The sequence below is a fragment of the Semicossyphus pulcher genome, unplaced genomic scaffold (genome assembly GCF_022749685.1).
Source record: "Semicossyphus pulcher isolate SPU_LCO1_2020_fin unplaced genomic scaffold, fSemPul1.0.p SCAF_9, whole genome shotgun sequence".
Taxonomy (NCBI): domain Eukaryota; kingdom Metazoa; phylum Chordata; class Actinopteri; order Labriformes; family Labridae; genus Semicossyphus; species Semicossyphus pulcher.
Genome location: NW_027211770.1, coordinates 14,943,986 through 14,956,246, shown reverse-complemented (window position 1 = coordinate 14,956,246; position 12,261 = coordinate 14,943,986). Strand labels below are relative to the sequence as shown.

The 12,261-nt window shown below is 40.2% G+C and overlaps 1 protein-coding gene across 1 annotated transcript in view; it reads left to right on the top strand.

Moving 5' to 3' along the window:
- The window catches only part of col14a1a (collagen, type XIV, alpha 1a), a 136,354-nt gene that overhangs the window by 9,300 nt on the left and 114,793 nt on the right, over window positions 1-12,261 (top strand). The window contains exons 3-5 of the mRNA XM_069655635.1: window positions 5,282-5,398; window positions 11,004-11,147; window positions 11,790-11,885. Coding sequence (XP_069511736.1) covers window positions 5,282-5,398; window positions 11,004-11,147; window positions 11,790-11,885 — 357 coding nt within the window. The remainder of the gene's footprint in view (window positions 1-5,281; window positions 5,399-11,003; window positions 11,148-11,789; window positions 11,886-12,261) is intronic.

Below are 12,261 nucleotides of genomic sequence, written 5' to 3'. Positions count from 1 at the left end.
AGCATTAAGCAATAACAAATTGTGTTATTGGACTTTTCTGGAGCTCAACTAAAGTAAACAAGTTGAACAGCTCACCTAGAAAGAATATGATATATAAAGTGTGTTTCTCTGGCTGGTAAAGCTACTGAACTGTTTAAAGATGAAGTAATGTAAGTTGTGTTTGTTGGGTATTTTTATTAGGATTGAGAATCTAATGTTAAAAGAACACAAGACACAGTATTAGTTAATACTTTCATAGTGTACACTATATAGCTTGTTATAGTTTTTTCTGTAAATAATATTACAAAGTATTAGCATATACATAAATAAGATAAATTAGACAGTTTCACCTAATTTAAAAACAACTGTGTAGGCTGCATTCAATATGTATATTGTACATTTTACATCATGTGGACAGGCTGGGTTACAATTTTACTGTTTGCTCTTGTTTTCATTTCTACAAAGGGTTGGCCAACCTGCTGGTTTATTTATAACTTGTGTGATTGTCCGACTGCTCGTGTTTCTAGCTTCTTCAGATTTATTGTAGCAATGTCGCAGCTGAATACCAGAGTCAAGGATATTAATAGGCTTATTGTATTTCAGTCTGTTTAACTTGCTGAGTATAATGTTATGATTAGCAAAATAATGTCAAAAACTACTGAAATAAGACCATAGTTTTAATTGAATTATCCAGAAAAGACTAAACATAGCACTTAATCACTATAACTACACCTGGAAACGGTCTTTGTTAAAATTGCAGACTATTTTTCGATAAATACTGATCCATCTTCTGCAGAATTCACCTAGTTTAGTATTTTATGGTGTTATTTTTTCCCCCGTTGGTTGGCAGGCATGCAGAATAATATGGCTTCCTTCACCAGACTGCACATGGGGACGGATCATCCAACAGACTCTTAATATGCAGCCAGTCCTTAAGAGAGATTTCACACTCATACACACTCTCTCTCTCACACACACAATGAGCAGAGATAAGTGTTGAGGGGAAAACGGCATCGCTTACACAGGTAAAGTGTTGAAAGAGAGAAAAAAGGCGTTAAGCCACTAAAGGAGTGAAGTGGAGGAGCGCAGAGGAGGAGAAGATGGGATAAAAGAGCAGAGGAGAAGACAAGTAAAAAGGAGGCGGAGAGGGAGAAGAGAGTTTAAAACCCAAGGATGAGAAGAAGAGATGTGATAAAAGAGTGGAGTGATCCATGAGAGTAGCAGAGGAGATATAAAGCGGAGAGGTGGAAAGGAAAAAAGCCACAGTGGATTTGGGTTAAGTGCTATCTCAGTGAGCAGAATAGTTCTTGTACAGACAAGAAGCAGGCCACATCAAACGACATGTGCTGAAGCGCTGGATCGGCACTAAATACACACACTCATACACACTTCCCCCGTCTCCCTCATGTACAGTGCAGTAGCTATCTGTGATGACAGTGCAAGCCAGCAGTTGTCATCCATAAATCCTGCGTATTAGTGAAGCTACGCTAGCCTGAATACTCACTGTGGAGTCAATACGGGGCTAATCTGGAGAGAGGGCGAGAAAAACGGGGGATTAAAAAAAGAGGTACAAGTTGAGGGGACTGAGGAAAAATCAGGAGGAAAGTGGGGACGAGAAGACAAAAAGGAAAGACACAAGAGGAGGAAAAATTAGGTGGAAAGAAGAGGGTGAGGAGATGAGAAAGTTGGTGGGAATGAGAGGATAAAGACAACAGGATAAAGAGTTGTCCTTCTCTGTCCTGGGTTTCAATTCTCAGAGGAACTGGCAATAAAAAAGGGATGATTGAGAAAGCTAAGACAAGACAAAGGAAAGACATGAGGCAAAAGAGGAATAAAGAGAGGTGAATTAAAAGATTGTATAGAAAGCAAAGAGTAAGAAAGAAGTAAAAGTGAGAGGGAGGGATAGTAATCGAGAGGGTGAGAAGAAGCCAACATTGGTGAGCCAAATCAGGAGATGGATGGAGGAAGCTTGCAGAATAAGTTGAAGCAGAGACGAGGGACGATGGAGAGAGTAGATGAATTGAAGCGGAGGATTGAACAGCGAGCATTAACTTGTCCACCAGGAATACCTGCTGCTTTCAGTGCTGCTAATCCTTGTAAGAAGCCATTGGTTCTTAAACTGTGGCTTCATGCTGTGCCTGCCAGATAATTCCAGATTAAACTGGCCTCCAGTGTAAAAACTTTTCTTGGTCATGCTCCCTACAGAGTCTGGATATTGTTCTCGTTCAAACTCAAAATTTTATCACCTTTGCCGAACATATGTTACATGTCATTTTCAAATAGATTTCCTTAATTTGCTGGCGCTCAGTCGCTGGTGTAATTTTTTCAACAAGGTTCAGTGACTCAGACTATTTACTGGAGCTAAACTGTGTTGCTAAGCAGTATTCGCCAACGATCTGCCAAACGTCTTGGCTTGCATTTACTACCTGGCAGGAAGCGTATGTAAAGATCTGACGGCGGCTCGCTGAATCCAGTGGTGTAACTCCTTCAGATGAATGGCTTAATGGCTCTGGTTTGTGTGATAGACTGTTACGCTTGACGGGGGTATATGCTCTGTAATTTTAGTTCTCATTTCTACAATAATTTACCCAAAGTGTCTTATTGTTAGATCCAGAGAGAGGATGTTAAATATATCTTGGCTTCAGAGAAAGTGTGAAATGTTGGGCTCCTGCATGATATTTATGGATGTGTGGTGGTAAACAAGACCAGACGTGGCGGTTGGTGAAGGGTAATTTATAGTCTGGACCCTCATGTTCTGTCAGCTTCCAAAGCTATTGGAGCAATTACGTCCATGTTCATTAATCATCGTTGCTGTCACTGGAATAGCCTCCAACTTATGGACCTTGACATTTATTTACAGAAAAAAAGGGTCATTGTTGGCTCATTTTGTTTTTTTATATACGTTTTTTATTATGAATCTGTGTGTGTGTGTGTGTGTGTGTGTGTGTGTTTGTGTATTGACATGCAAAGAAAAGATCAGGGCATTCGAGGCAATTCTCCCTCGGTTATTAGTACCCCGTCTGCCAACTCAATTCACCTACTATCAAGCACACACTAAATGATACCAGAGTAATGATCTACCAGCTCTGTTGCAGACTTAAATTATTCATAGATTCTTATTGTGTGCTGTAATTATACCATGTCATCCTTTGCATTTTGAGTATGTGATAGGTGGCGTAGTGATGACTTAAGAAAAGCAGTGAGCAAAATGTAAAACTGTGAGGTGCTGCATAGTGTGAGATGTTGTGATGAAAAGTGTTTTACTGTTTGACAACGTGCGACTGGATTCTGGCTTTTTGGCTTCTTTAAAAACTTGATTTTAACATGTGAGCTAATACCTTGACTTAATTATTAAGGATGTTTGGGAAAGTCATGGATTTAATTATTTTTTCAAAGAGATGAACTCTTTCAACTTTTCCCTGTACCTTAATAAATTATTTTACTTGGGAGAAATATAAAATCCTGTGCACTTACTGCATTTAAATTAGAAAAAAACACACCAGCATATTTTTATACTAGAATTAAACTACATTTATAGTTGTTTGACCCACGTTGACCAGACTTGATTAACTTTGTCCCACCTTTCGTATCAAAAAAGCTCATTAATTTAGTCGCTCAACTTTCATTCTGAATGTTGACTACATCAACTCAAACAGACATTTTCTAATTTCGCTTCCTACAAAATAAGACAATCATACTATCTGGAAAATACACTGCTCTCTGATTATGGCCTGAATGGGATTTTCCAATGAGAAAGATGGAGGTCTGTTCTCATCAGCGAGTGAAAATCCTGCACAATTTCCCTCAGGTTTGTCAACATCATATCACCTGATTTTTTTCTCCATAAAAGCCGATGTAAAGTCTTTACATGTCAGCACTCTATAAACATTAATCAGATGGCGCTAACTGACAGGTCAGCATCCATTGTTAGTGGTTGCAGCATCACTATTGTGGATCAGCAGTTCAGGTGAGGGGTCCTTCAAAGTTTAATACACCATAGGAGGATTCTTAGCCCCTTTGTTTTTCCTAGACAACCTCTGACAAAAAGTAGAAAGAAGTGAACTCTGCTTCTTTGTTTCTTTAGCCCACCGCAGCTCCCTGGCTGACAAACATTCAGAGAAGAAAAATACTTTGTTCTTTCATTTGACCTCACCGATTAAAATACTGTCAAAGAGCACGGAGAGAGCTTGAGAAAATTACATCTAAATTTGTCTCAAACCTACGAAGTATATGTTATATAAACAAAGTAAAAAAATCTGCATGTAAGTCTGAGACATCTTGTGCAACCCAAACATTTGTTTACCTAACATAAAAGTTAGTTGACTGTAAGCCAAAGTTTCGCTTACATTAATGCTTTTAAAACATTATGGTCAGTTTGTTTATGAAATGTGCTGACAGGTAGAGTGACTTTACATTAACATTTATGGATGACTACTAACTTATGATAAAAAACTACCTAAACTAACATAGACTAATATAGCAGAACGGTGAAACGGTGATATGTGTCACAGACATAAAGGTAATGTCTGCGATCTTTATTTTCCTCTAAGGTGAATTTGTAGTTTTCCATAATACTACAAGTCTGTGTCGCTGTTGTCTGTTTTTTCTTTTGTCTCTCTGTCAGTCAAATTCTCTTCTGCTTCTCTTCCAAAGCCTCAGTCTGCACACATAAACACACACAGACACATGGAGGGAATGGCTGCTTTCACCATTTTTAACAGGCCACTGCAAATGTGCCTCATTGACAGAAGTCTGAAAAGCAAGCCGCTTATGATGTCATTTCTCTATAGATCAGAAATGTACACACGCCCGTCAGCAGTGGCAAAAACATCAACTTTTTTATGGCGTCTTGGTTTGTAACAGAAATTTAAATCATCCCTCCTCCTGACACATTTCCTTGAAAATATCTTATGAAGAGAATTTGACTGGAAATGTTTCTTCTTTGAGTTATTTTGCATGCTGTTTTGAGCTGAAGCTAAGCTGTACGCCACGCTGAACTGCTTTATGTGTTGTTCTCATGGATACAGGAACTTCAAATTGAACCTCCCTCAGCCCTCTCTCTTTCAGGCCATCCATTTATCCATTTCCTCTTTGAGTCACTTTGATTTGTGGCTTGTTGGGGGGCAGATTTGGTGGTTTTGGTTGTGTTTCTGGGTTTAACCGCTGCCTTGTTGTCATGTTCTCACATTTTGTCTGGTTGTTGGGAACCTTTTCATTCTTATTATTTTCATTCATCAACATCATGTCTAATAATTGCTTTTGTTTGTTGAAGCTGATGTAAATGTGGTTAATTGTTTTGCAGTTCCAAGTCCGAGGAGACTGCGTTTCAAAGTGCTGAGCTCAAGCAAACTCCTTGTTACATGGAAGGAGCCCAAAGGAGACTTTGACAGCTATCTGTTTCTCTACAACAGTATACCAGGTAGGATAGTTGTGCTGTATACACGCACGCACGCACACACACACACACACACACACACACACGCTGAGAAAGTACTTCTGTGCCAAAGACAAGTGGGACTTAACTTTGAAATTTTGGGTGAAGGACCCCATTATGACTTGGATTTTCTGTCTGTCAGGAAGGATTATGTAATTTACTTCTTATCAAAGCTCCTTTGAAGAGATCTCACTCCTGAGGGATGTGGAGGACTCAAAGTTTGTCCTGCACCTCTGCCAAGTTGGAGACAAAGGAGTGTTTTTGCTGTCAGCAGATTTGAAAAAGGGACCGATAGGTACGCGGGACGTTTGGAGCTACAGCAACTCCTGATGTCCAGTCCAGGACAGATCAGACTCGGCGGCAGCTATAGTCGTCATCATTCAGCGTTAAACTGCATCATCTGTGTGGAGATGTGGGCATGATCCTTGCGTCTGTCAGTAGTTGATCATTGTATAGACATAGGGCATGACCTCGCCTCTTTCTGCACATGGAGAGTGTAGTCAGTAATCATCCTAATTACCGCTGACGTCTCCTTCATCATGTAATCACAGTGCACCTTCCTTCACAGCCATACATCTCCGTCACATCAATCCCTGAGCTATTGCTGCACCGCTGCCTGTATTAATGCTGTGCTGAATACTGCAGACAATTCTTTCACAGCCATAAAAATGAGTAAGTAGGACTGAATAAGCACTCTGCAACATAAAACTTGTTTCTAGCAAACAACCCTTTTCTAGAAACGCCTCGTCTGACGATTTCTTGCTGCCTCTGACAGCTGAATAAGAGAAGAAAAACTGAAATTTATGGCCACTTCCTCTCAGGGAGGAGTGCAGCAGTAGCTCACTGGCATTCAGCAGATGCAGTAAAAATTGGACTTTCATAGTGTATCCACACACTAGGTAGTTAATAAAGCATTCTTATAAGGAGGCATGAGGTACAAATACCTGATGTCCTGTCTCTATGTCTCTCTCAGTCAGTCCGAGTCAGATGAGGTAAATAACACCCACGCTCAAGCTTGTTAACACTCTGTGAAATCCTTTTGTTGAGGATAAAACACCATTTTAGATCACAAAAGGCTCTGTCTGCGTGGCAGCTAACCTTTCAGCTAACTGTCATATCCCTTTTCTCCTCTGAGTTTAAAAAAAAAAAAGAAGCAACTAAAATGCAACTGGGTAAAGACTCTGGTTTGAGTTCACAGCATATGACTCATTTTTGCCTACGAAAATGATTTTCAGTTTCAAAAACAAAGAAAAACAATGCCCCCTCTGATTCCCCCACATTATCAGCTTGTATCATTGTGTATAATGTAATCCATGTCTTATTGCATCAAAGTACATTACTTGAGGCTGTGCTTTTCTTGCCAGTGCCTTCATTCCCTATTCTATGAGTGCATGAATTAAATTACAATAAGCACTAATTGGAAACCATTTCAATAGCCTGCCCACAATTCTGAAATTCAAATTGTGTGGGTTGTGTCTGTGTGTACTTGCATATTTTCGTGTTATTTATCAGTGCCAGATGTCTATATTTACTCTCTTGAATCTCAGGGGAGATGAAGCCAAACTCTGCAGGAATAAAATTCAGTTTTTACTGTATGCATCTAAAATGTTTGTTGCAGCCAATTAGAGGAATAATTTAAAGCTATTGGAAAGTGCGTTCGCTTTCCAAGCACTGGAAGGTAGAGAAAGAGTTGTAGAAACCTGTTAAACTTTTTAATCACACAGTAAGAACTTTGTGAAAATACGTTTCAGACGTTATGTTGACAGCCAGTCAGATTAAGGTGTTGCCATGACATGCACATACACCCAATGGGGTTAGTGGTTGGTTTATTCAGGCTTGTGCAGCATTGATAGTAGATCATTAACCATTAATAATGGATGGATTCAAAAAGAGCGAACATTTATGGGTTGTGTTAGCTCTCCATAAAAACAGAAACTGCTGGATAACAGATATCAGCTCAGCTGGTCCTGCAGGAAACAAACAACGCAGCTAAGAGAGTAGTGCAGTGGGTGTTGGTTTAGCCGAGTGTGTAAAGCACACTCCCAATTTACAGAAGCCGAGTCCTCGACACAGCAGCCTAGAGTTTGACTCTGACCCTCGGCCCCCTGCTGTGGGTCATCCTCACCCTTGCATACAGTTTTTTGGGACTATACGAAGAAACCCAGCATGGCTGTGTCTTCTTTCGGATGGTTTTAGCAGGCCTGTTTTGCATTTGGGTTGAAGCAGTCATGTTAAGCAGAAAGCCATGTCTCATTGTCAAAGTCTCAAACAAGAATCAGTTGTTTGCCTTAGTTTTCCAAAATGTTCTTAATTAAACCTTACATGGAGGGATGATGATGATTTCAATGAGTTTTCCACAAATGAGTCATCCCACTAACTGCAAGCTGTTTTGGATATCATGGGAAAAAACCTGATCAAATGACTTTGAATTAATTTAATGGAAAACTTCAACCTTGGGAAATGCACTTTTTGTGTTTTCTGAGTTAGATTACAAGATCAGTGCCACTCTGCATTCAACCAGGGCCTAGAGTTGATAAGCTTACCCCGAACACTAAAAGCGGGAAAACTTATCTCTGTCCAAAGTTCACCTCTGAAGCTCACAACATGGTGTATCTTATGTGTCTAATCCATACACAGACAGAACATTTTTAATGGCTTTTTAAGTTTGTTTTGGGGTAGTTTCATGCTCTAACAACTTCATGGCCTTTTGCGGTGAGTTCCCAGCATTATCCCTGCAAGTTTGCCCAAGAAACCATAGAAACTGTGTGTGTTTGTGCGCAAGGTGTGTGGCAAATGACAAAACTTTTGTTCCCTAAAAAAAGAACTACACTACATACATCCTTTTAAAACGTTACCTTTTTCTTTCTGAGATTTAGTTCCTTTTGACGTGGTGGGAGGTCTCTTTGTTGAGAGTCAAGCTAGCTGCTTCCTTTTGTACCACGTCTTTATGCCTTATTGCCTAATACGCTGCAGGTGTAGAAAATAACAAGGCCCCGTCCTTTTCAGTAGAGAGACTGAAGGCTTTCATTGCAGTTAAACTCTTGAACCACACTGTTGTCCCCTAATAAACACATTCCTGTCATGAAGGAGAGATCTATGCAGGTAAAGGAAGAGAAGGTTTAAAGGAGGTTGAAACCTGAGACATGTGCTCTCAGTTCAACAGTTTTCATATGTTGACCCAGTGAATTCAGACCCTTCACTTTAAGCTAAGATACTTGGTATTTTCTTCAACTGCCAAGACTTCACTTCTGGTTTGCGGAGTTATCGCTGATCCATGCAGTTACCTGACCCGACCTGCTGTCCCCTTCAGTAGGATTTATCTTCTTTCTCCTAAAGGCGTCATTAGTCATCACTCTGCAGGCACAGGGGACAGAAGAGCTGAGGAAGCACACACACTCAGACACACCTTATTGATGGCCAAATTGATTGCAGGGTCAAAATTGAAATGGGGAGATAATGTGACCTGTTGGCCTGATGGGGATTAACTGCTCAGTAGAGGACACAGGCTCAGACACGTTTCTTTCTTTGTTGACGATTTATGTTAAGCACAGATTGTATTTTTCTGACCTCAAAAGGTAAAACTTAGAACCATTATTCATTCTGTTAAGCGTCACCCCGTAGCCCCTGAAATAAGAACAACAGCATAAAAGCTACACTTAGGACTCACAAAAAATGAAGTGAAGATTTATCTATATATTAAAAAGTGCTTTACAGGATGTAAATACAGACAAATAAGCAACAGAAAAAAAATACATCATAGACCCTTTGCAGAGAAGGCATTTAAGTCGAAATTGGTATTTGAAGCCATTTACAGACTCAGCTGATTAATTAATTGGGGAGACAGCTCCAGATGTGTGGGGCCCTAATGGTAAAGGCACAATAACCCTTCGGTTTGGAAGGGAGCAGGGTATAAATAAGAAACCTTTGTCTGAGGCCTGGGGGTAGAATAATGATGCAAAAGGTTTTAAAATTTGTAGGACTGTGAGGTCTTGTTTGTGGTAAGCAGTTTCACTTTAAACTGTTGCATACTTTACTGGGAGCCAATGAAGGGATGCCAGGGTTGGTGTGATGACCTACGACTGGTTTAGGTAAGCCGCCTAGCTGCAGTGTTTCGCATGACTTGCTTGCTTATCAGGGTTATTTGCTAAGACATGAGACGTTGTGTGTATGATGGGGAAGACCACTATAATGAGTCTTTGTGTTGTCAGGATGTGGATGAAGTAAATTAATTGACACCTATTCTTAAGTGAAAGCCAGGTGATAATAGGGTGCCAATATTAGCCATGTTTTTAATGTGGTTTTCTAGAGTTAAGATGTAAAGTAAGAAAAGGATGGGACCAAAGATTGAGACCTGGGGTTCGCCATAGAGTTAATGGTCAGTTAAGGACACAAGGTTGTCTATGACACCTCCAAACTTTCTGTTTGACAGATAGGATGAAAAATTATAGCGAGCAGAGCAAAGCAACCCGACTATTGAGCCGTTCAACCTTGATGAAGTGATCATCAATGTTGGCAATTGTCAACCCACATGAAAATGTCACAGGTCGATCTTTGAAGTGCTTTTTTTATTTGATGCTGGCAGTGAAAGACAGATTGTACTTTATTGAGAACGTTGTGTCCTTCAAAACCTCAAGTAGCTTGTGCAACATTTTTGAAAGAATCAAGGTCATTTTTTGTTAAATAGGTTCAATGCTCACCATCTTAAACCCAGCAGGAACACAGCCAGAGGTGAGAGACAGATGAATAATTGAGAGTCGGCTGGGGCCCAGCAGGTGGGACCTCTTCAAGGAATTTGGGGGGGGATTACATCTAAAGGGCAGGAGGACAGGTGCATGTGGAATACAATGCCGATAAGACTTTGCAAAAAGATGAGGGAAAATTCAGACAGGAAAGTAGGACAGTAGTTGCATTCTTATGATTTGATCGAAAGTTATTGACTTTTTCAAACAAAGGAAGACAGATGTGTTTCTACCTGAGAGGAGGCAGAACAGCAGGACCGGCAGAGTTTATCAGCTGATCAATATAATTAGATATCAAACTAGGTTTGTTTTGTTGTGTTTTTGTCGCTTATTAGGCCTCCAAAAAGAAGGCAACTCTTCCTCTTCGATGTTTTGGTTAATTTTGGAGAGAAATCCTTTCAGACAGAGAAGTTTGATTTATTTCGTCTCTGCTCCACTCTCCTACATTTCCTTTTTAGATGACAAAAGTTGTCATTTATTCAGGGGCGAGAGTTTGCCGAGGATATAACCTTGTAGTGTAGGGAGCTGTGGTGTTTACTGCAGATGAATCCTCGTAATTCAAACATGTTACATTACCATTTTATTTTTATGTGTTTTCTTTTTTATGTATTTTGTGATATGAAGATCTATGCTCCTCTCATGCCCACACAAACAAATCCACAACAAAATATTCGACCTTGAATGTGATGTTTTCCTGCCTACACAAAGGAGTATGTTAATAAGGTCCTCTGCTGAATTAACTTTATGTTTGCGACTGAATATAGCAACGACATATAAGAAAAAACTTGATTCAAAATATCCGTGAGTCTAACCTTTGCCCTTTTGCCTCTTCTTCTCTCGCTGTCCATCAGGAGGTCAACAGAAGGAGATCATAATATCTAAATCTGACACTAAGGTGTTGATCACAGACTACAACCCCTCTAAGGATTACACGGTCAGCGTCATCTCCGTCAGCGGCAGTGAGCAGAGCAGGCCGCTTCAGGGCAGACACAAAGGTGCGTTCGTGCTTTACACCTTTATTTATTCCCTCCTGTACTGTAATGTGGAGCTCCCACATACTCTGTTCGGTTGTACTCTATTGTACTTGGTTATATAGTATTCAATCTCTACTCTACTATTTTACTTGACAATACACTGCTATACTCTCTGATCTTTTTTACCCTCTTTTCGTCTACTCTGCTTTGCATCCTTTCATTTCCTTTCCAAACGACTCAACCTTGTTTGATGTACTAAAGTGTATCTAGTTTCTTATTTCCTGCCTTTCATCCTCCCTTTACCTCTTGCTATCTGTCCTTTCCTACCCTTTCTTCTTGGTTTCTTCCACTCTTCTTCTCTCATTTATTTTCCCCTCTTGTTGTTTCCTCTCCTCCCTTTCCTCTGCTTGCTTCACTTTTTTCCTTAACTTTTCTTCTGATATGTTATGCTCTACTTTTCCTCCACATATTCTACTCTGCTCTTACATTTTAATCACTTCTCTATGTTATTAGATGTTTGTGCTTTCCTTGTTGCCACATATAGATATAGAAGGGAAAAGAGCTGTCTGATATAACAGTGTGTAATTACATAGATCATCTCTAATATAACATTTTTATTTTCTACTGGAATCTGATAACTTGAAACTGTTTCCTCTGCTGCAGCTGAAAGAGGTGAGACTGATGGAGGAGACAAGACTGAGCCCCATAGGCTGACTGATTCAGTTGCACCTCCTGAGGCTGCCAACGAAATCTCTGGAGGTAGGATAAACGCACACAAACACTGTCTCCGGGAGAGAAGGCCACATAGAAATCTTGTGCTCACTTAAACGTATAAATAAAATGAATTGCACTGAGTGGGAATCTGCTTAAAGAGTCCCCCAGTCAGTTGCCTTAGTGATGCTTGGAGGTTGGGAAAACAGCTGTTGGTGTGCTCTTTAACACCAGCTCCATAGATCAGAAAGCCAAAAAGAATGAGTCTGGTGTGTGTGTCCATGTCTGCTTGGATTCGACTGTGAAGCGTTTCCTCCACGTGTGCGACTGGTTAACAGCAAAATCCACCTTTTAAAGCAATACCGAGACATGCAGCAGCCTGGTGGTCTACTTACCCAAAAGGAGAGGGTAAAAGACGCCAAAA